Source organism: Salvia hispanica, chromosome 4 (assembly GCF_029641045.1).
Source record: "Salvia hispanica isolate PSC_SH4W2 chromosome 4, Shi_PSC_v1, whole genome shotgun sequence".
Lineage (NCBI taxonomy): Eukaryota > Viridiplantae > Streptophyta > Magnoliopsida > Lamiales > Lamiaceae > Salvia > Salvia hispanica.
This window is the reverse complement of record NC_142695.1, coordinates 41,531,637-41,555,908: the sequence shown is the minus strand read 5'-3', so window position 1 is coordinate 41,555,908 and position 24,272 is coordinate 41,531,637. Positions and strand designations below refer to the sequence as shown.

Below are 24,272 nucleotides of genomic sequence, written 5' to 3'. Positions count from 1 at the left end.
CCCTAATTTGTAGATAGAATATTGGTGAAAATATAGCTAACTAACTCTTTATTTCTTAGAAAATAGTGACATAACATAATAAGTTTATGTTATTTATAATAAACCTAATTACCTAAACACTACATGGTTTAACTCCTACTGATTCTAGAAAAAAAATTGACAAAGAAAACCCATAATAAAGAGAGAATAAATGAATAATTACATTAGTAAATAATTAAAAGACTCGACAAAGGCTAAAATATGTATAGTAAACATAATCATTAAGACAAATCACGGCATTGACGTCTATTTGTCAAGTCCCACAGTCTTTGCTTGGAGTGCCCTCAAGTCACGGAGGAGGGCTTTTAATTATGTCCATGATGGTGGTGTCGACGTTGGGATAGTGGTTTTGAGTAGATAGTATGGTTCATGACCATATGGCGCATATGAAATGGTGAAGTGTCGAGTCCTTCACAGCAACTGCAGTTTTAAGCGAGTTCGGCCCAAGGAAGAAAAGTGGTCTATTTGAAAGAGCAATCGATGGTAAACGCCTCGAACATTGTTTGAGGCCTATAATTTTAACCTCTATTTTCCCGCCGGTTTACGGGTGATAAGAGATCCAAAGAGGACCAAAGTCGACAGAATCAATTCCTCATACAGGTTTTTCTAGTTTGGCTTTATGTCTGAACATATTATTTTATTCTCTACAACATAAATATAGAGATCTGTGACAAAATTCTCACTTCTTTCTTCCTTTCAACTACAAAATTCTTTCGAATGAAAAACAAAACAAAAAATAATTCAGATGAGCAGCGAGCATGAGCATATATTTAACAGAAACATCATTGAAATCAAGCAGTATGGAAAGTTCAACTATCGTCCTCTTTGTCAGCTTCATCGTCATTTTCATCAAATCCAACCCAACGGGTAAAAGCAAAAAGAAACTCCTTGTAGTTTACCATTCCATTCTTGTCCCAATCCATCTCCTCTGCAAAAACCAACGGCAGCTTAATAACTATTGAACCTTCCACATCATAAGATAGGCACTCATGAAAAAACCAACTGACGAACAATTCCTTCATTCTGCACAGAGAGAGAGAGAGAGAATACTAACCAAACCTCCTCATGGCTATCATCCCAGAAGAACGTTCTCCAGCATTAGTTTCATTAATGGCCTGAACCATCTCATTTTTGCTCACATAACCATCCTGGTTCTTATCTAAAAACACAAATGCATCTACTAATGTTTCAAAAGTAGCCTTGAGACTCTGCCCTCCTACCTGAGACTTCTATTAGTGTCAAGGGCCAGAACAAGGCAGAGGAAAATGCACAAACATTGTTTAGCAATGATCATATAGACATGCTTTAGCCAAATACAAATTCAAGAATATCTTCAACAAGAGTGCTGGTGATGAAGAAGCGCGCACAAGGGAAAAGACTAAACAAAAAAGCTTTAAAATCTTCTTCAAAACCTCAGGTGCAATGCAAATGTCAGTTTATGTTTATCCAAGTAATTTGTTCCATGAGCTAGCAATTACGCATGCGGAAGAAGACAAATGCACCAATCAAAGAGTCGTTTTCAAATAAAAGACAAAAGCAGAATAAGCGCAGGTGGAACGTTTTGGATACACAGTTCTCAGCAGCAGGATCTTTCTGCAGAAGGTTAACGAGGCAAAGGAGAACAATAAATTCATTAAATGTTATCCTCATATCATCATTTATATCGCATTCCTCAAATAGCCCATCAATCTCCTCATCAGTGAAGTTGATCTCTAGCTTGTGGAAGCAGTTTTTCAGTTCTTGTGGGTCTATCGAACCATTTCCATCCTCATCTATTAAGAGAAAAAAAAATGATTCTAGTTACAACTTACAACTGTTCAAGTGGATAACATGGAATACCACCACAGAGCAAACAAGAAATTGGTGAAATTTCACAGAAAACTGCATGTTATCTACTACTTAGAGACTCTTTAAGTAGTTGTTTATTGTTCAAAGAAGTAAGATTGTGAAGAAAAAAAGCATATATAAGAATACATGCATGTTACATGAATTATTCTTTACTGCTCACAATATGACGTTTCATTTTTATTGTGACGGCCCTGCTTAGTAGTACTATTGTTGAGTTTATTCGTTATGCAATGCCAACCTGTTCTATTATAAAATTCCAACGAAGAGACAATAAAAAGACAAATCAACTAAGTCAGAAGCAAGCATGTCTAAAAAGAAATTTACCAAATTCTTCAAATGTTGATATACACTTCCTAAAGCTCTCATCAATCTTTGGGAACTTTAAGATAATGCTGTTAAATGCTGTGATAGAACTCCCTTGAACTTCTCTCTTTTGCACTGCCTCGATAATTTTGGCCTCAATCTTTGTCTTAGGGACTGAAGCATCGGGAGATCCATCCTTATCAAGCACACCCCCCATTTTCAGTTAGAAGATTAAACTGGCTCTGCAAAACAATGCAAAAATGAAAGAAATTAGACAGATTGCACTTGTTTACTTTACAATATTAATCCCCACTAAAACACATTACATGTTCCAGCCCATTCTATTAAATAAAATGACAATATATATGAAAGATCAAATTAGTCACATTCATATTTACCTAGATTCAAATCCTAAGAGGGCGGAAAAAATAATGAAGGAAAACAGAAAACATGGATTGAGAAACTCATGGAAATCACAATTGGATTATTGACGTAAAAGCGATTCAACATCCAATTGTAAATCAATGCGAGGCCAATATTAGCATTCGAGAGTATGATGCAATCCATAAATTACATGATTTCCCCTTTCTAAATTTGATATAGTAGGTAATTAATCAGAACCCGTGCATAGGCACCGATAAATAGCAAAAATCTGATCGACATTCAACTCAGCAGATTTTCAAAAGAAAACAAACGGTGTTTAAGAGATTAAGCCAGAGAGAACGGGCGGGCACCTGAGATCATACAGAGAGGTAAGCTGTGAATCGTGATTAGCAACAAGATTCGAATCAGCAGCCGTATAGAGTCGGGGAGATTAATAAACATTTCACACAAACTGACACAAATCAAATATAGTACTCCTAAATTAGATGATGAATCAGAGATGTACAAATGGTTCGCCATCTTTATAAATAGGAGTATTATAGTAACTCTGAAAATATGAATTATGCCAACAATGCTACCTATATTTATTTTGACAATTTAAATATATGCACTTAAAATAACAACACTTTTTAAAGCACCGTGACACTACATATCCAGCAATATTATAAATACTACACAGCAATCTATAGATTGCTATATAGCGTGTTGGATATTGCTGGCCGAGAAAAAAATTATTGTATACAGTGTTATATATTGCTGGCCGAGATTTTTACACTTGAACACTTTTTTTATTGTCATGTGGCAGCTTATTATTCGTCTACGTGTACAAATGATTGGCTAGGAATGATGGTATGGATTTATTTTAAAATGTGTTGTCATTTTAACGCACCTCTATCTCTGAATATATAAATGAGTAGGGTGAGATGTGTTATATTGCTAACTATAATTTTTAAATTGTTAACTACTCCCTTCGTCCATCATTAGGAGTCTCGACTCTTTTGCGCACTTGTTTTGTAAAAATGATAATAAATAGTTAAAATGGGAAAATGTTAAAGCAAATAAGACTCTTCTCAACATTATTCTTTCTCTTACTTAAGGGTGTCTCCAACGGCGCCCTTCCCACTCACCCGTAGGCGATGTCCGACCGGACGGGCGCCATAGTGGGCGGGAAGGGCGTCCGCGCCCGTCCCGGGTGCCCCTGCGAAGGCCTCGCCCCTCCCGTCGACGGGCGACCGGACGGGCGCCATTGTGGCGAAGGTCGCCCGTCCCGGTCGGACGTCCGACATTTTAAATTTTTTTTTTAATAAATAATAAACTCTATAAATAGGGCTCCCCCAACTTCATTTCATTCACACCACTTGTGTTGACAAGTTTCTCTCTCTCTACAAATTTCATTTCTACTACAATGGAGTACAATAGAAACTCCCCCACCACGAGCGGAGGGAACACACCCTCGCGGAGGGAAATTTTGCGGGGATGAATCCTCAGATGGCGGGGATGGGCGATATGCCGACGATGACTCCCCAAATGTTCTACAATATGTACACTTGGATGAGTCAAATGGGTCAGATGATGCTGGGGGCAGCGGGTATGCCGGCAAATATGTCGGGGATGGGTGGGACTGCGGGGATGGGCGGTATGCCGCCAAATATGGCGGGGATGTGTGTGACTATGCCAGGGACAGCGAGGATGGGCGGTATGCCGCCAAATATGGCGGGGGTGGGAGGGATGGTGCCCGGGGCAGTGGGCATGGGCGGTACGCCGCCAAATATGTCGGTGAGTGGGTCGATGCAGCACAGGAGCCCGAGGACGCCTGGGGAATCTGTCTATCGGCCATATATAGATTTGTTGGCCGATGACTCCCCTTCTTCTGTTCCGGAGACTCAGTACGCCGGCATCGAGACTTTCTCTTTTGAGGATCTGGGGCTATCGCCGATCCGTGAGACTCCCCAGGAGGCGGGGCCTGCAAGGGGCAGGAGAAAAAGCAAGGCCACGGCCAGGAGCGGGGGTAGGGGCAAGGGCAAAGTCCCGAGCTCTTCCTCACACAGGGGATGGGAGGGGAGGAGGGTGTGGATGAGACTGAGCGGATGACGATCTGGACCGTGTGGGAAAATGCCGCGCTTGCGAAGGCATGGATCGGTGTTGTAGAGGATCCCTACACCGGAGCGAACCAGTATGTTGACCGAATGTGGCATCGCATCAGTGCCGCCTACTGCGCCAACAAACCGCCTGGGGCGAAGCCTCGCATCCCCGAGCAATGCTGGAAACAGTGTCTCCGGTTGAGGCCTAAGCTCAGTCGTTTTGCCGCAATCTACCAAAACAACATGCGCATGGTAAGCAGCGGTATGTCTGAGGATGATGTGCAGAGACAATCCTTAGCCCAGTACCCCAACAAAGACTTGGGGATCAAAGAGTTTGACCAGTGGGAGGCCTTTCTCGTGGTCAAGGATTCGCAAAAGTTTGCGATTGGTGTCGAATCAGGCTGGAAGCGGACGAAGATCAACTCTTCCGGTGAGTACAGCAGCAGTGCTGGTTCGCACGAGCTCCCCGAAGCCGAGGAAGTGGCCCCGCTACCACGAACAGACACTCGTCGTCGTCGTCGCCCGATGGGGCAACAGGCTGCGCAGCGGATGGCGAGGGGAAGCGGCAACGGCAGCGGCAGCGGGTCCTACGAGGTCGAATCGGAGGTCCCAGGAGGAGAAGAGGACGACAGCCTAGCCCGCGCGCAGCAAACGAAGACCATGATGCAGATCACTTTGAAGTTGTATAACACGCACGATCCAGTCTTGAGAAGGCTGTGCAAGGAGATGGTCGACCGATGTCGGCGCGATTTAGGGATGCCACCCATTGATGATGATGGCGTCGAGATCGGGGGCGGGGACGTCGGAGGTGGCAGGGGCACGGGCGACGGGGACGAGGACGAGGACGAGGAGTGAAAGCCGAGGGGATTATGTAATTTTATTTTTAAACTATGGTTTTTTTTAAAATTATGTAATTTTTTTTAATTATGTAATTCTGTTTTTAATGTAATTTTCGTATTTCCCGTTCGTATTCGTGTCAAATTTTATTTCCGTGAATTTAAATTTTAATTGTGAATTAATTTAATTGTGGGAAGGGCTAGTGGGAGGGGCGAGTGGGAAGGGCTTGTGCAGTGGGAAGGGCTAGTGATGTGGCAGTGGAATGGGAGGGGCTAGTACTGACGTGCATGGGAAGGGCGAGTGGGAGGAGCGCCGCTGGAGATACCCTAAAACAATTTCTCCACTTTAACTATTTATTATCATTTTTTTCTTCTGTACAGTAAGAGCATTATTTGAATATTTCACTCCTACCTAAAATTAAAATTAAAGGTTGCAAATTTTCTTTTCACCTTTCAACCCAATCTAACCTTTCCTAAAATTAAAATTAAAGGTTGCAAATTTTCTTTTCACCTTTCAACCCAATCTAACCTAAAATTAAAATTAAAGGTTGCAAATTTTTTACCTTTCAACCCAATCTAATTTAATGTGGCTACGCAGCATCATTCTTTATGATATAAATTAAAATATGGAGTATGACCAATTTTTGGACTTTTTATCATTTTGACTTATTTGAGTATCCAATTAGCTACTCTTTCCGTCCGTGAATAAGAGTTCCATTTTTTTCATTTTAGCCCGTCCGCAAATAAGAGACCTAGTTCACTTTTACCATAAACTAGTGTAATACCCGTGCTATGCACGAACCATTAATTTATATATTTGTCTAAAGTTTAAAAAATTAAGTAATACCTACATGCTATAAGAAATTAAAACAAATAAATGTGTGTAATAATAATTTAATCTTATACTAAAAAAAAATAGTAATAAATTCAAGAAATTCATCAGTAATATAAGACACAAATATTGTGTATGAGTATTAAACCTAAAATTAAATTAAACTAAATATTTTATATTAATTACAGAAAATTAAGAATTTAAATTTCATAAAGTCATATTCAATTTATCAGTAGAATTGAAATATAAATTATAGTTTAACTTTAATCCATTTATCACTATAATTAATAATGTACACATATTTGTCAGTGCACAAAGTTTATCAGATTGATAATTCTAATCACAGGTTAGGCAATGTCATAATCCATTTGTATAATAAAAATTTGAGATTTTATTCTCTTTCTTATGTTATATATTTATAATTCTATTTTTTATTATATAATTTTTTTTTAATTGATTTCTCATTAGTCACCTATATAAATAGGTCATTCTATATTTATTTTGCATTAACTTATTTTTTTGATTTTTCTATATTATTGCTCCAACATTATTTTGATATATTTCGTATGCGTGAATAAAATATCCATACAATATGTACTTTGTTTTTAGTATACGTCACATAAAAATACACTGAATAAGATATTCAGTAAATGATTTAATTCTATATATTTATGTATTTTAATATATAGTAATATTTAAAAGTAATATTACCTTTTATTACACCTAGAGTCCTATTTTTTCCAAAATATTATAATTGGGTTCCATATGCTAAAACTCAAAACCTAAATCTATACAGAAAATTATGAAAACCCTCAAACTGTAAGACCTAATTAAATCCTTCTACAATAATTTCTTAGCATTAAATAATTCAGCTGAATACAGTTATACAAATATAAATTGAATTGAATAAATTGAGCCAATTTATATTGAAACCCACTAATTGAATTACGATAGCCATCAAATTGACCTATTTCTATTTAATAGAGTCAATCAGGTTTTTAAAAAATGATAGCTTCCATTCTTCACGCTTGTAGCGCCTCCACCTTCTGCTTCATGTTGAATTTTCTGCAATTTTCAAACGAAACATGAAATAGCCTAAATAAGATTATGATAGAATTCACAAATAATAGATAGCTATATAAGATTTTCAAACATATAAAGGGTTGATAACAAACGGAAACACAATAAAATATGAGCACCATATCGACATCATGGATCCATGAATACATTGCACAAATCATGTTCGTGTTGTTATCCCAACTACTGACCATGCAAGACCTTGCCGTTGAATGCTCATTTTTCATTATCGTCTACATGGAGTGCATTCTTATTTGCATTAAGCCTTGCACATTCAAATGACAACTGAACAAAATTTAGTTTAGATAATAGAAAAAATAACACCTTCAAAGAATATAAAGACGGTTGTCAAGCAAAACTTCCTCCTTTTGTTACTCTCTTTTTTGTTCCAGTGTCATATTAATTGTATTCGAAGCAGAATCCACAAGCTCAAAAAGTAGACCTAAACACGAATAAACATAATTAGAAAGCATAAACAAATAAGAAAAGAACAAAATAGAAAACTTGGAAGAAAATGACCATAAAAATGGAGGTTGAAAATGATAGACTCGATATTTAAATATACTTATGAAGCAAAGCGTTGCAATAATTGAGAATTATTAGCATTTACTAATATTAATTTCAATTGCGCAACGGCAGTCACATTGATTTAATAATTAATAAATAATAATTAATATGCAATTTATATCTGATTGAATAGGGCATTACTACTACATAATATAAATACAAATTCCTAAACGCATGATTGAGATTAATTTTTTCACACTGTGGATTACATTTATAGTAGTGCATATTAAACTGCCGTATGTGATTTTAAATTTCTAAATGCATTAAATTTAGATTAATTGCAATGAGAACCAAAACAAATAAATATTTAAAATTATGCCCAAAGCTCGTCTTTTATATATGTATAGATAGAATTAAGATCTCACCTCCCACTAACTCATTCCACTCACATTTAATTTAAAAGTAATATATACAAGTGAGATCCCCATTCCATTAACTTTTGTCCACCCACTTTTCTTAACATTTCATAAAATTCATGTCGCTATGAAATGAGACTTCTAATGACGGACATAGGGAGTATTTATTTTCGCTCCTTTAGAGCATCCACAATAGAAATAGGCCAGCCATAGGTAAGCCATTCTCTCTCCCTGCCACGTCAGCAGCACTACAAATCCACCTGCCACATCAGATTTAGGCCAGCCATAGGCCAGCCGCAATAAAAATAATTCAAAAACAACTACATTTACGGAATTAAATTTACGATTAAATTGCGAAATTAAATTTACGAGACATATACGAGAAAATTCATTAATCGCCGTGCAGTCTTCCGTGCCCACAACTCTTCAATTATATCCTTTTGGAGTTGAATATGAGCATCCACTTGGCGCATGTCGGCATATTCCTGGAGGCGGCCGACTTCATCGAGAGGTACCCCATGTCGTACGCTAGGGGTGGTCGTTCTGTGGCTTGGACCGGCTTCATCGTCATTGGCTCAACTAGTCAGTTGTACGCCTTCGTCTTCGACGATCATGTTGTGCATGATAATGCAGGCGTACATTATTTGGGATACGCATTTGACATCCCATAAACGCGTTGGACCCTTAATTGCCGCCCATCGAGACTGGAGCACACCAAATGCGTGTTCCACATCCTTGCGCGCCGACTCCTGTCGTTCCGCAAAGTAGGCCTTCTTGTCATCCGCCGCGTGCCTGATCGTCTTCACAAAGACGGGCCACCTAGGGTATATCCCATCCGCCAAGTAGTAGCCTATATCATGCTGGTTGTCGTTGGCCACAAATGAGACGGCTGGACCGATGCCCTGACACTTCTCGTTGAAGAAGGGCGATGAGTTGAGGACGTTGAGGTCGTTGTTCGACCCGGCTACCCCAAAATACGCATGCCAGATCCACAGCCAGTAATCAGCTACGGCCTCGAGGATCATCGTGGGATTCTTTCCCTTGTAGCAGGTCGTGTAGGCCCCCTTCCAGGCAGTCGGACAGTTCTTCCACTCCCAATGCATACAATCTATGCTGCCTAACATCCCGGGGAACCCATGCTGCTCCCCGTGCATCTGCATCAGATTCTGACAATCTTGGGGGTAGGGCTTCGAAGGTACTCCTCACCGAAAATTTGAATCACGCCCTGGCAGAAAAACTTCAGACATTGCAGAGAAGTCGTTTACGATACGCATAAACAACTCCCTGCGCATTCTAAAACGCCGCCTGAACATGGTTGCTGGAAACCGCGGGTCCGGAGAGAAGTAGTCGTCATATAGCCGCTGATGTGCAGCTACGTGATCCCGATCAATCACTGCTCGGCGATGGACAACCGGTGGAGGGCGAGGTCCGCCTGCTGTTCCACCCTTCGCATGTACCGCTCCATCTCGCGGTTCATGTAGGCCTCCATAGCCTCGTTCATCTGCCGTTCGTACTCCTCAGCATCCCAACCACTACCACGACTACCACCCGCGTTACTCATCCCTCGATGTTGCTCTTGTACAGAAATTTAGAGAGAAAGAAAACTCGTTAAAACAAGTGGTGCAAATGAAAATGAAACTAAAATCGCGTATATATAGGTTTTCAAAAAAAAATTTAAAAAAAAAACGAAAATTGGCGTTGGCCGATCGCTGGCTGCCACAATGGCAGCCAGCGCCTCTGAATCGGCTAGCACACGCCGATTCTCTGGCCGATTCGCCGCTGGCCGGCTGCAATGGTTCGGCTAGCCGATCGGCTAGCGACGCGAAACTAGCCGCACTGTGGATGCTCTTAGAGTACTTTTTTCTTCTCATAATCCGATCACAAAGTGCGTGAAGATAGTGGGGAAGAAAACACGCGCTACGCATGTGGCGAATCGATCATTTTTCAGAATCAAATTAAAAAAAGCAGCTGCTTCCCATAGTTGGCTTGCTAAACCCTTACTCTCCATCCACAAGGTATGTAGACGTTAGACTCTCTCTCTCTCTTTCACAAGCTCAATGACAATGTTATGTGTTGTTTATTGAGTTTATTCAAAATTTATATCATCATATGTAAATTCTTCGTTGTTGAATTCAGTTATAATAATTTATGCATGGCGATTTGATTCCGGAATTGGCTGGTTATTTGTGTTGGTTTGGATTTTGTGATGTCGAAGCTCACATCGTTTTCGATTTTATTTTATTATACGTTGGTTTGGGGAAGAAAGGGTTCCACCGAGATTTGCTTCTTCGTATTCGTTTCTTTTCCTTTTTTCGTTGAAGCGCTATTAAATTATATTTTGTCGGATACTCTTTTTGTTTTAAGTCATTTTTCTGTGCACTGATGAGAATTGTTTTTTTCTCTTCATGAATTTGATTGTGGTGGTTTAATATCGTATAATGACTCACGATCCTGCTTCTCGAATATAGTGAGACTTGAATTTGATGCTGCTTTCTATACTACTATAGTAGTCTTGAAGCGCAAGAAGAAGAGATGATCCATTTAGGATAATTCGATCCTGCGGTTGGGAAATACACCTTCACTTTGTGCGAAAATGTATTTTGATGCGCCAGAGAATGTCTATAGCTGCCTAGTTCTGCTGCCAATACTGATTACTTATTTTTACGAGTAAAATTAATTTGTTCTTGTTTTGCTGATTTTTTATTTTAACTACATTTATTGTCATAAAAGGTGAGGCTCAGGGCTTGGTTCTCTGTCTGTTAATTTTGTCATTCTTTGTGCTTGTCATTCATGACTAATTTTGTCTCTTGGAACATTTTCACTGTAAAGGCAATCTTGATTCGAAGAAGAAGAAGTTATGGCTTCCAAGAGGATCCAGAAGGAACTGAAGGATTTGCAAAAGGACCCTCCTTCTGCCTGCAGTGCTGGTTTGGATTCATCTTTTTACTAATTTCTTAGTTCATGTATTTTTATAAAGTTATTTGTATGCTTTATGTAGTAGTTATTGTTTTACTGTTTCTGTTAGTGGCTTTGATGTGAATAATTGGCATTTGTGCTAAAATGTTATAAAGAACAGAAGCAAGATCTCCTAAAACAGAATGGACATTTCTTTCACATGCGGGTTTAGGAAGGTTATTAAATTAAAACTACTTGCAAATATTGCATGCGAGGGGGTAGATATGTTACTAAATAGAGATGACTTGCAAACGTTACTGTTGAGTGTTTAGATAGGCTGACCAAGTGACCATCTCATGCCTTGCAATAAATAGATGTGTAATCTGTTTAGTTCCTTCCAAATGCTACTATCAATCATGTAATGCACATGCACATTTCCATTCGGCATGCTGCTATCTTTTGCCTTAGTTACATGCCAGATGTCTAACTTTGATCTACCACGTGACTTATGTACGAAGTCGAGCATTTGTGGGTTTGCTTTATTTTCAGCTCAACATGTTGCCATAACTTTTTATGCAGGACCTGTTGGTGAAGATATGTTCCATTGGCAAGCCACTATTATGGGCCCTCCTGACAGTCCTTATTCTGGAGGAGTTTTTCTTGTGAATATTCATTTTCCACCAGATTATCCATTCAAACCACCAAAGGTATCCCGTCCTTGACTTTTATTTGGGTCTTTTCACCTTTTGGCACCATTTAATCGTGGAATGCTGTTGTTTTCCATGATCCTTGTCATAGCAATGCCTTTAAAATATATAGCACAGTCCAAGAGTATGCCTACACAAGAATTATTGACTATCTGGTTTCTCATTGTTGATGACATTTTTAGAAGTATATCGTGGGAGTGTCTTCAACTAGTGGCCATAGGAGTATGAGCATGTCGATTTGTTGTGTTTATTATGCATGATAAAACTGAAATGGAAAACAGTGGAGTTCAGATATGGACTCTACGACGATCATATATCTTCACAGCCTTTAGTGCAAAGCTTTTATGCATTGTAGAAACTGTTCTGTTATTTTATGAATGGGGACAGGCTGCACATACTAGTAGTATCATTTTCAGAAAACAATGCTATATAAATCTAAGTTTTTCTCATGTTCTATGAGCAGATCTCGTTCAAAACTAAGGTTTACCATCCAAATATCAACAGCAATGGTAGTATTTGTCTGGATATTCTCAAGGAGCAGTGGAGCCCTGCCCTCACAATATCAAAGGTATTGTTTGGTTTGACCTGTCATTGGCTTGTTGGGATTACCAATAGCCATATATTTTATTCTACATCAAGTCAATTAAGTGTCAGTGAATTTAGATACTAATGAGAGTACTGCATTATGGTTCCCCTCAGAAAAAAATGTTTATGGTGCAAGAAATATTTTACTATTTTATATTCTTGGATTACATATACTCTGATGATTATGGTGATAGTATTCTGAAATCTGAATTGGGTTCAATGGATGATTTTTATACTGCAAGACCTACACAAGAGTTATAAGTACTTCTATAATTCTATTCAAATTATTGTGGGTCAAATGAGAAAATAGATGGGATATGATATTCAACATGGGTGCCAACCCCTAGTTTAGTGGTGTTGTAACTCTTACACATTTTTGTTGGGCAGGTACTGCTTTCTATCTGTTCCTTGTTGACTGATCCAAACCCGAATGATCCTCTCGTGCCTGATCCAAGTACGAGAACACTGCGCAATCCTGGACTCGTAAGTATGCAATGGGCTGAAGTATCTTGATTGCAGTTGGGCTGAGCAGCATTGTTTTCCAATTGCAGTAGTAGTAACTTCTTAAAATTCTAATCACTTTACTAAATATCCTACTTTGGAAGGTCTGAATTGGTTTTGCTCCATTGGGTTAATGTTTTGACTTTTGTGCGTGATAAATCAAGACATTTCTGTAAATTGTTAGCTTACCTATCCATTTAAAGATCGCAAAATGTTCGACCTGCCTAGGTTGAGCCGGGCCTCAAGTTGTTCGACCTGCGGTAGGCCTACGCCAAGCTGGGCAGACCCAACTTAATTGATCGAATTTCATACAGTACATCATATTGATATTACATACTAATAATATTGTAATTATATTCATTTATCACAATATACAATACTGAAATCATATAAATTGCATGAATATTATACTAAAATATTTAAATATTATTGTCGTGTTATGAATCACAACATGAAGGTTGTCGTGTATTTTCCATCTTTTGTTGATGCTCATGAATTCATGATTATGTAAATAAATTTTTTAGATAACAAGTCATCAATGTGGAATAATGGAAGTGTAACAATCTAGTTAGTAGTTATCATAGCGCAACTAATGCAAAATATTTGGAAATAGAAAATTTGCTGGACTGAATAACAGAGCTAGGAAAGCCACATGTTATCATTCAATTGAAACAAGTCTACACCATGAATTGCAAAACAACAAACTGGGCCCATGCCTTCTACCATATCTTAGAAGATAGCAGTAGCAGATACTAATATGTGTTTTGAGTGGTTGATGATATTTTGATGGTGTGGATGACGTGGCATGCTGATTTGGCAGTTGTTATGACAACTTATCCTACGTTGGATTTCTCGACCCAAAACAAGTGAATCAAATGAAGGCCAGAGTGGAAATCTAGGACCATCTTAGTAAAATTTTAAAATAGATGGCTAAGAGCTTGCCAACTCAAACATAAAATCTTGAAACCCAATAAAAAGATAGAGAAGAATATTCAGATATCTATCTATATCATCAACAACAATATGTAGTTATGTACTGAGGTATACTGACCTCTCTATATATAATCTCTACAAGACAACATTCCTATCAATCCCAACATTCTTTGCAAAACCAATACTACATTCTAAGCTTATTCTTCTCACTAATACAATGGCTGCCTCTTCAACAGCTCTTTCTTCCCACTCTTTCGCCGGACAGGCAGTGAATCTCTCCCCCGCCGCCTCCAAGTCAGCCGGAAACGGCAGAGTCTCAATGAGGAAGACTGCAGGCAAGAAGCCTGCCGTCTCCTCCGGCAGCCCCTGGTACGGCCCCGACCGTGTAAAGTACCTCGGCCCATTCTCCGGCGAGGCCCCAAGCTACCTCACCGGAGAGTTCCCCGGAGACTACGGATGGGACACCGCCGGCCTTTCTGCTGACCCCGAGACCTTTGCTAAGAACCGTGAGCTCGAGGTCATCCACTCTCGGTGGGCCATGCTCGGTGCACTCGGCTGTGTCTTCCCCGAGCTTTTGGCTCGCAACGGTGTCAAGTTTGGAGAGGCCGTCTGGTTCAAGGCTGGTGCTCAAATCTTCAGTGAAGGTAAGATTTGGATGTTTAATTGCTATTAATGATTTGAAATCTTATACTAATATTTGTTCGATAATTTAATATTATAATATTTTTGACAGGTGGACTTGACTACTTGGGCAACCCAAATTTGGTCCATGCCCAAAGCATATTGGCCATTTGGGCTACCCAAGTTTTGCTCATGGGAGCCGTTGAGGGTTACAGAATTGCTGGTGGGCCCCTCGGAGAAGTGGTCGACCCATTGTATCCTGGCGGTAGCTTTGACCCGTTGGGACTAGCAGACGACCCGGAAGCATTTGCTGAGCTAAAGGTGAAGGAGCTCAAGAACGGCAGACTCGCCATGTTTTCAATGTTCGGTTTCTTTGTTCAAGCTATCGTCACTGGAAAAGGCCCGTTGGAGAACCTTGCCGACCACTTGGCCGATCCCGTTAATAACAACGCTTGGGCTTACGCCACCAACTTTACTCCTGGAAAGTAAAGTTAAGAAGAAATATTCCAGCGCCAAGTTTTTATTTATGTAAATATGATTTGATGCTGATCCATGGTTACGATTTTTAAGAAATTGAAATGACAAATTCTCTTGCTCTCAAAGACGTGGATTCATTTTTACAGTTTGTTGTTGTTTTTTAGCCATTTAGGATTTATTTACAAGGATTAATTGTAGTATTTTTTAGTTAGACATTTAAAAATCTAATTATAAGTGATACCTACCTAAATCAAAACATATACCACAACATATATCCACTTTTATAAACTAGCCACTTGTGCAATGCACATTGACTATACTATAGTACCATACTACTATACACAATATATATAGAATACTGCTACAAATTAAAAATTAGTGCCAAGTAATAAATGATTGATAATCAAGTTGAAATAATGATCAACAAAAATTAGCAACACCATCCTTCACCATAAATAACACAACTACCACCTCACTTTTCCCTTCCCTGCTCAAAGTTATATACCATCATAAACATCTTTTAAAACCTGCTTGTGCAGTTCATAAAATCATATCATTATTATATAAATAACTTGTACTGCTTTAGTCTTACCCTATATATGTCATCCTACTATGGATATGTACATGTAGGAATCTTAGACTGTTTCATGTTGTGATCTCACGGTGCTCCGTAGTTTCATCAATAAACAAGATCACAACCTTAGCTACTCAAAAGAAATCACCAATATCTGGCAATTTCTTCTGGCCTTTATTCTTCCATCCCTGTGTATATTCAGAAGCATTTCTATGCTTATCGAGCAGTTCATTTACTAATGATTAGGCTCATCATTTACAACTCATTACTTTGGGCCTAAGGCCAGTCGGTTGTATGCTAAGTAGATCTGTAAAATCAGTTCCAAGAGGAGAAACAAAGACTTCAGATATGAATGCAAGGCATTCCTACAATGCAGAGTCTCAAAGCTGTACCTTAACTGTGGTTACCACCACCATTGACTTCGTGGAGGGGGATATGGGGGCTTGCCATCAGATAAGCGATCATTCAAAATCCACCCATACTTATTTATTCACGTCCAATCATTTTAAACCATAATCATTGCCCTGTTTCATAGTCTCTGCACCGATCCAAACCATCAGATATTACATAGAAACCTCCGTCGCTGCAAGGGAGTAAATTAAAGCACATCAATACTGATTTGCAAGGCAAACATAAAATATCGTGTATTCTATCACTTCAAAATACAAATATGGCTCGAAAGTAACAACCTCAACTGGTTAAATAACTTACATGGAATTTGGATTCCCTCATATTCTCTAGTAACTGGGAAATCTCCAGCTGCTTCGCCACTGTAGAATTCAATGCCTAAAGCACACAAAAGATTTAATACATTCACTAGGCTTATAAGTGCAAAGTAAAAGAAGCAAATAAAATGACTAATTACCCGTTTTGTTTTCTCAAGATCAAACTCAACAGACTTGATCCTTTCCAGAGATAGCTGAAGCAATTGGTCTTTCTCCATAGGAATCTCAGCAGGCTTCTTCTTAATTTCTTCCAATAAACTTTCCAGTCTCTGGAGGCGCTGTACACATGGAAGGACCATACTCTCTTCTCTAACAGCTTCTGCACCAACAGATAATTGGTTGTTTGATTCTTGCTCACTTTCCAATGTATTAGATGGATAAACACCGGCGGTCTGCCTCCTCAAACATTCAGCATGTGCATTCTGAATAAGATCAAAAAGCTTGGTGATCATAGACATCACTGTTCTCGTCATGCACCGGAAACCTCTCTTTACGACCCTTTCCTGGATGGATTCCAACCAATACATAACCAAGGTACCTAATAAAACGTGCAATTGAACTTTTTAACAATAACTAGTGAATAATATAAGAAATAGAGGAAGTTGTTGTAAATAGTCACATTACCATTCAAAGGCAGTTCACATTTACATGAACAGTGTCAGATACGACATTTTATTATTAAGTATGCCTAATAACAAATTTCTGAGAGATTTTCAGCATAAAACAACTTCAAAGAAAGGAATGTAAATAGAAAGCATTGATGAGCTTCATAAAGGAAGAGAACACATTTAAATGACCTGATTAAGAATTTATCTTCATTTTAAAAAAAAGAAAAAAGAAACAATAGCAACATCAACATGCAGGAATTGATGCAAAAACAAACCTTCGAAACATTGTCTTGCGTTGAAATTTGTATTTCCAACAACATTGATATTAGAGGACTCCTCTTCCACACCTTGCTCATTGTCGCTGTCTTTATCTTGTCGAAATTGATCATCACAACTATAATACACACTCGTATCTGATGTTCTGACCTAAAATTTATATAAAAATATTGAGATACAAGCATGTGTGCTTCTAGATTTGAACCCTGAGAAATATATAAAAATATTGAAATACAAGCATGCATGCTTCTACATTTGAACCCTGAAAAATATACTACTATATATTACTCCCTCCGTCCCTAAAAAGCATGAACATTTGGTTGGCACGGGTTTTAATGTATAATTGGTAAAGTAAGAGAGAGAGATAAAGGGTAGTGTAAGTAGTGTTAGTGGAGAGTGTGATCCACATTATTATTAGTAATGTAGTGTAATGGTACAAGTTGTAAATAAAATGATGTGTAGGGATAATGTGTTGTTTACCTATTCCAAAATTAGAAAGTTCATACTTTTCATGGATGGACTAATAAGGAAATAGTTCATACTTTTAAGGGCCAAACTAATAAGGAAATAGTTCATACTTTTCAGGGACGGACTAATAAGGAAATAGTTCATACTTTTCAGGGACGGACTAATAAGGAAATAATTCATACTTTTCAGGGACGTAGGGAATATAAAATATTGGTATACATGCATGCATGCTTCTAGATTGGAACCTCCATAAGTGTCCACTCACAAAAATGTTTATTACATAGGTGGCTGTTGTTTGGAAACATACATGCATAAAATATATAGGGTTCCAATTATTAGACTTAATAAGATCTTACATTTGCTATAGAGAACTCATAACCTACTAAGCACATAAGTACACTTACTTCATTAAGCGGAGTATGTCTTGAACTCGTTTCGCAATTTTGTCTTGTTGGAGAGGAATGATCATCAAAATCATATCCTGATTCGAACGCAGATGTGTCACTGCATCTTCCCTGGCCATTTGATGGACCAAAGAGATCAAACAAACATGCTAACAAAACTAATATCCTATTTTATGCGATTAAGTACCTTCATTGGCAGTAATTGAATATTCGAGTCCTTTCCCTGCCAATCACTGCTTGTTTTACTTGTCTTCCTTACCAAAGTTGCTTCTGCATTATACACAATCTAAAACAAGGTACTTTAGAATAATCCAGCACACTGGTATCAGTCTTGAGAAGAAATGAACTGCCTCATTTAGTACCTTCATTATTTCAGGATCATTCCAAGGGCCTTTGTTCGATCTTAGACAACCTCCCTCAACATCACAAGAGCATGATCCACCCAAAAAATCAGGCAATTGACTGGGAACAATACAAGAAACAGTTAGGTCAACATTTTCACTAACTTTTGAAGATTGATCATTTAAATCAAACCTTGGGTCTATGACTTCCAGCAGTTTCGACAAGGATTTAGGGTCCAAAACCTGTACAACATAGAGAAGACAAGTGTAATCAAATAATTTGTGGCAAATAGAAGAGAAAGGGAGGGTGAGAAAAGAGACAGGAACGTGTGTCAAGTGGTAAAATGTAGATATCTATACATGGATTTTTGCTACAGTTTTGGGATCCAGAAACTTCTGTGCAGCAGGCCAAAGAACCTTCTTGAATCCAGGTCCAGCATTGACAATGTACATTTGATGTAGTGTCTGTAAAACAAAAAGAAACGTTAGGAAACAATAGATCATTCATGTTTAGTGGCATATGAAATATAGTCGACAGGCAAAGGAGAAAAGATGCTCACTACTAAATACCTCTGGATAGTAACTGTTATCAATCTTTGCCATGGCTGCTAACAGACTAGTGGCTGTGGAGGTGAAATTTTTAATCCCCTGCAGACAGAAATTATGATAATTTTATCAATATGTTTGTAAAGAGAAACAAAAAAGAACGCTTAAACCAAAACAATGGAACTAAGGTCTAACAATTTTTTTTTTTTTGGTGAACTATCCTGTTTCCTAATTACGCTAATAGGAACAACGAATGATTCATAAAATGAAAAAAAAAAAAAAGAGCATTAGCTTCAGGATAATTTGTTTTCAAATTTAATCCACTCACCAAGCCCTGTACATCCAAAATTGTGGTTGTTGAGTAGATCCGCCGTTTAGCGGCAATAGAGCAGGCTGGGAACTTCTCATGTATAGCCCTCTCAAATTCCTGAACATGATATTTCAAGTATCTTTCCACTGAAGTAATGCGAATTAGTTTACTGGGTTGAGCTTTTCCCAGCCTTTCAATGTAAACAGGCCTGCCTTCTCTATCAACACCATGATATCCCTGTGGATAATAATTCAACACTTGTTCCTGCTCCTTGAATTCGAAGTCCTGGAAGAGTGAAAGTTACTTATCAGCAAATACTATCTGAAAGATGATATGCTTAAGCCATTTCCCTCTCCTATGCAGGGAGAAAGAAAGATAAAGATGGCAGACTTATAAGTATGGACCTATCCAAGATCAAATGTACAGTGCATTGTGTGATACAAAAACTACAAAGCTATTCTCCTAGTTCGACATGCAGTGTATCATTACCTCCAAAATGGTGTCCGCTCCAAACTCCCTCCTCCAATTAAGCATTTCCTCCCACATTTGGATAGTCTTGTTAATGTCGAAATCTCTTGATTTCAGAAATCTGGCAGTTGCAAAATAATAGAAGAAGACCAAATGATAAGGTTGCGTAGCAGAGGTTGGGCGGGGTTAAGGGTGCAGTAAAGCTAATATATTAACTGGTAGTATGCACTATACCACTGCCCCGTCCGGCTCCTGATTTTTTTACATACATGCTGCCCCCAGGTGTTACTATTACAGGAATACAAGTATACAACAAAGGTTATCTCCAGAGAGATTTCAAAATTCTAAGAGCTATGGTAAAAGAGACCGGAAACTTCCTTGGAAGCTTCTGTAGAAATAAAATTAATTGTCGATTATTCTCTGCCTTTAGAAAAAACATGCATATGACATGAGTGCTACTGCATTAAGCACATCCAAATGAATGAAAATACTGTTTATTTTACAGGTCCACTTTTTTGTTTTGCCGAGAGGAAGAGCAACCAGTAAAAGTACTCCACATATCCGAAAAGAAATAGATGCTGAAATTCTGGGTTCAGATTTTACTTAAAATTAAACATAACAGTTTCAGATTTTACTTAAAATTAAACATATTTCAATAGAATTCTATAGCATCCTTTTAACATCAAGTGATCAAACTGAATGAACTAGGATCACAAGGAAAGAAGGTCTTCCAAAGAGTTGCAAGAAAATTCACCTCAGCAAAGTATGGTAGTCATCATGTTTAACAGGCAGCAAATCCATGTCGAGGAGTTTTTGACGCAGTTCTGCGACAACACTCTCCTCTTTTGGGTCACGCACGTCCTCAATAGAAACAGAAGGCACTCTAAAATCAACTTTCCTTTTCCCTCTTTTCTTTAGTGAATGAGTGAGCTTGTTTGAAGCATATAGGGCCTTCTTCTTCAAAGATCCCATCTTTGATCTCCTTCTCTCATCTTCAGAGTTCTCATAATATGATCTTCTCTCCCTTGTTTCATCATACACATCTTGTCTTTCTACAAGGGAAACATAAAAACAGCATGATACTCTACTCTAAGAATGAAGTATCTTCTAATAGATTCTTCTTTATGTCTGGAGCATCCAGATAATAGGATAAGTTATACACCTGCCATTTTGGCCAAGTCCAGAAGGACAAAATACTTGATCTTCAAACCTCAGGCATGCAGTTTCCTAAAGAACCAGCTGAAGCTGGACTACATCAGCAATGAAACCAAACAGATTAGAATCACATTATGGGCTGGAAAAATATGATCACACCTCAAAGATTAATGAATATTATCTGTTATTTTTATGTTGTCTTAAACTGATTTGAACAATATTGCCATAGTTGAAAATTAACAAAGTAAATGTGTGCAATATTCTCCAAGCAAATGCAAAATACAATCACACCAGCAGTTCCAATCCAAGGGATGCCAACCGCATCGGTAACATCAAATCTTCCTCACGGGATGGGATGTTATTCCCTTAAAATCTTCCCAAAACAATTAAATTAAATAGTAGCGAGTGGCCTCAAAGAACAGATCTGGAAAATGTACAACCGACACAACAGCTTTGCAATGAAAATAATTGTTCTGCTCCAAATGAGCATTACTAACTGTAACTAGTTGCTTTCTCTCGTTAAAGTGAAACAGTTCAATGAGAAAATACAAAGTTAGCTACACTTTGTTTGAGAATAACTATAAGCATCCTCCCAGCTAATCAGCAGTCATATCGGGGAAAGTAGACAGAAATAATCAAAATAGACAAGAAGCATATTTAAATGGAAAATCGAATGATACGGGGTCCATTCAATCTGTTACAACCATCTCTAAACTGAAAAATGAACAATGCAATTACGTTTCCTCTCAGATCTCGCCCTATACTCAATTTAGGAGCAACAAAAAAGAATAGATAAATATCTCCAAACGCCAAGAAAAAAGCAATCCACACACATGTATAGAAACAGAAACACATGCATCCATATATGAGGACAAGGACAGTAAGGGGGAAGTGGAGAGATGCTTACACAAAACCCTAACCAAAATCAGCTGGATCCGAATCGCGTGAACCTATTGCATTGAATTTTCTAATTGTCCATCCTCAATCTCAGAGGATGTCTCTGTACAATAGAAAATCCTCACAAATTCGAAAAGCCGCGAGATATTATGCAGAGAATTCTTGCAAATTGAGACTGAATGAAAACGAAAGATCTGATAAGAAAAGGAAGGGATTATTATTGTGTAGTCTAGAAAAGCGAGTTGTATTATGCTATTGAAATCTCTCCCTCTCTCTTCACGAAACCAAAATTCTGAAGCTTCCAGCAATTTTGCCACCGGCAGCGATTTATTCTCTTACGTGGCACCCATTCCTGATATTTTTCAAAATTATGATTTCGAATTTTGACATATCATGTCGTAAATATTAATGCTAAATCTATAAATAATAGGAGTACTACTACTACTATTATCTTTTACTGAAATTTATTGATCGAATTAATATTTTTTTATTCGTCTTTTATCTTTTCATTCTTATTAAACAATATTGTTTGTAATATCAATAAAAATGTCCCTTGGTATCAAAACTTTGTAGTATTAACATTTTACTTACAATGAATAAACTATTATTATCTTTTACTAATATTCATTGATCGAATTAATTAAATATATTTTTATTCGTCTTTTATCTTTTTAATAAACAATATTGTTTGTATTATCAATAAAAATGTCATTTGGTATTAAAACATTATAGTAATTAATATTTTACTTTTTTTTTAAGAAATATTTTACTTTCAAATTTCATAAATCTAATAAAAAAAATTATCTTATGCTATAGGTCTCTCAAATTTCAGTATAACGGTATAAGACTTATAAATGGATTCAAAGAAGAATTTCACACATTGTTATGGCATGGTAATATTTATGAAAATATATTCTAAAGGACTATAAAAAGTATTTTTATATACTTTACTTAAATTGTAATTTTCTATTTTTAACACATACCTAAAAATGAGATAAATATACACGATATTAATGGGTTAGTATCAAATCATATCGTGTTTGTGGTCTGATCATGCTCCTAATTATAATATGGTGATTTTAGACTGGGTCTAGGTTTGTTTCGGATAACCTATCATTAATTAGTATGGTATATTATTCTTATAATTATATTTTGAGTTTCTCATTTTATATGGTCCTCTATTCCTAGCCTTCACAATCACGACAATTAAACTGTCGAGTCTTATCTCATCCGTAGCACATTTGTCATGTGTTATAATCGTGTTGTTATCATGTCGCGACAACATGAATAGAAATGCGTTGCTTAAGGATTTGTGTCGTGTACAGATCGTGATCAGGGTTGAATATAGCATGTCAGATTCATATTTGGATTATAAATTTAAAAAAATTCATCTGAATGTTCAATATTTTTAATAATCAAGTGAATGTTAACCTTCTATTATAAAATGTCAATCAAATAATTACATATGAAATGTCAATACAATTCATGTTAATATTATGTCGACATTTTTAATACATTGTATTGACATCACGAGAATTACGAAAATTACTGTATAAGGAATGACATTTATAACCTTATATATTAAAATTATTTTTGAGTTAATACATGACATTATTTTAAGTTATTATAGATTTAAATCTTTAAAATCTTGTAGTCTATATATGGTTATAGTAGCATTTAAGTATGAATTGACATTTAAATACATCCCGTATAAGTAGTGACTGAAGTGTAGTATATATATATATTGCTATCTAGTAGTAAGAACACAAAGATATAGTTGAACTTGAATAAAACATGAATTATGGAATATGGAGTAATAATTTTGTATTCATTACTATTTATATATTTATATATTAGAGCATCCACAATAGTGGACGAGCCGGCGGACGAGCGGACGGCGAGGCGCTCGTCCGTCGCACTCAAACACTATTGCGAGCGGCGAGCGCCCGACGGACGTCCCAGACGGACGACCCCTCGTTCGTCAGATAATGCGCTCGTCCGTCGGGTCATCCGCTATTGTGGGGCCCGACAGTCAAGCGAACAGACGTCCGAATTTTTTAATTTTTTTTAAAAAAAATCTACATATACGGCTCGTTTCGGTTCATTTTCATTTGCACCACTTATATTAACGAGTTTCTCTCTTTCTACTGTCATTTGCACCATGACATCGACTCTCCACTAGTTCCCCATTCGCAGGCTCCCACGATCCCGGTTGGGAGTGGAATGGGCGGGATGATGCCCCAAATGCCGGGGATGGTGCCCCAGTACTACAACATGTACTCCTCCTCCCAGTACTACAACATGTACTCCTGGCCCCAAATGGCAGGGATGATGCCGCAGATGGCGGGTATGAGTGCCGGTCTGTCCCAGATGAGTGGGATAATGCCCCATATTATGCCCCAAATGACGGGTATGAGTTCCGGCACAACGAGGACCTTGCTCCAGATGCCCCAGATGA

At 37.8% G+C, this 24,272-nt stretch overlaps 3 protein-coding genes and 1 pseudogene across 4 annotated transcripts; 2 read left to right on the top strand and 2 right to left on the bottom strand.

The window, feature by feature from the left end:
• Positions 1–699: 699 nt before the first annotated feature.
• On the bottom strand, positions 700–3,053 carry LOC125191669 (putative calcium-binding protein CML21). Its single transcript, XM_048089066.2, has 5 exons — positions 2,925–3,053; positions 2,212–2,432; positions 1,609–1,811; positions 1,094–1,268; positions 700–967 (listed from the first exon to the last, which is right to left on the bottom strand). Exons 2-5 carry the CDS (start codon positions 2,405–2,407, stop codon positions 849–851), a joined length of 693 nt encoding a protein of 230 aa, XP_047945023.1. The 5' UTR covers positions 2,408–2,432; positions 2,925–3,053; the 3' UTR covers positions 700–848.
• Positions 3,054–11,062: 8,009 nt separating this feature from the next.
• On the top strand, positions 11,063–13,188 carry LOC125195735 (ubiquitin-conjugating enzyme E2 11-like; annotated as a pseudogene). The gene is made up of 4 exons (XR_016128835.1): positions 11,063–11,250; positions 11,798–11,925; positions 12,389–12,493; positions 12,898–13,188. The product of XR_016128835.1 is annotated as a ubiquitin-conjugating enzyme E2 11-like (transcript).
• Positions 13,189–14,090: 902 nt separating this feature from the next.
• LOC125195734 (chlorophyll a-b binding protein 40, chloroplastic-like) lies at positions 14,091–15,167 on the top strand. The gene is made up of 2 exons (XM_048093924.2): positions 14,091–14,588; positions 14,678–15,167. The coding sequence occupies exons 1-2, from the start codon at positions 14,162–14,164 to the stop codon at positions 15,052–15,054; spliced, it is 804 nt and encodes a 267-aa protein (XP_047949881.1). The 5' UTR covers positions 14,091–14,161; the 3' UTR covers positions 15,055–15,167.
• Positions 15,168–15,581: 414 nt separating this feature from the next.
• On the bottom strand, positions 15,582–22,165 carry LOC125195733 (phosphatidylinositol/phosphatidylcholine transfer protein SFH13-like). Its single transcript, XM_048093923.2, has 15 exons — positions 21,825–22,165; positions 20,925–21,012; positions 20,517–20,814; positions 19,784–19,883; positions 19,313–19,579; positions 19,009–19,086; positions 18,799–18,903; positions 18,632–18,681; positions 18,460–18,559; positions 18,285–18,383; positions 18,098–18,208; positions 17,225–17,375; positions 16,482–16,879; positions 16,328–16,402; positions 15,582–16,199 (listed from the first exon to the last, which is right to left on the bottom strand). Exons 2-15 carry the CDS (start codon positions 20,929–20,931, stop codon positions 16,173–16,175), a joined length of 1,866 nt encoding a protein of 621 aa, XP_047949880.1. The 5' UTR covers positions 20,932–21,012; positions 21,825–22,165; the 3' UTR covers positions 15,582–16,172.
• Between the last annotated feature and the right edge of the window lie 2,107 nt (positions 22,166–24,272).

Coding starts and splice junctions, on each gene's coding strand:
- LOC125191669 (XM_048089066.2), bottom strand. CDS start 2,407: ATGGGGGGTGTGCTTGATAAGGATGGATCTCCCGATGCTTCAGTCCCT. Junction 1,812..2,211: donor ATCAACATTTGAAGAATTTG/GTAAATTTCTTT, acceptor TTCTCTTAATAG/ATGAGGATGGAAATGGTTCG. Junction 968..1,093: donor GATAGCCATGAGGAGGTTTG/GTTAGTATTCTC, acceptor TGGTTTTTGCAG/AGGAGATGGATTGGGACAAG.
- LOC125195734 (XM_048093924.2), top strand. CDS start 14,162: ATGGCTGCCTCTTCAACAGCTCTTTCTTCCCACTCTTTCGCCGGACAG. Junction 14,589..14,677: donor TGCTCAAATCTTCAGTGAAG/GTAAGATTTGGA, acceptor TATTTTTGACAG/GTGGACTTGACTACTTGGGC.
- LOC125195733 (XM_048093923.2), bottom strand. Junction 18,682..18,798: donor AAACTGTAGCAAAAATCCAT/GTATAGATATCT, acceptor TATGTTGTACAG/GTTTTGGACCCTAAATCCTT. Junction 18,384..18,459: donor ATGATCCTGAAATAATGAAG/GTACTAAATGAG, acceptor ACCTTGTTTTAG/ATTGTGTATAATGCAGAAGC.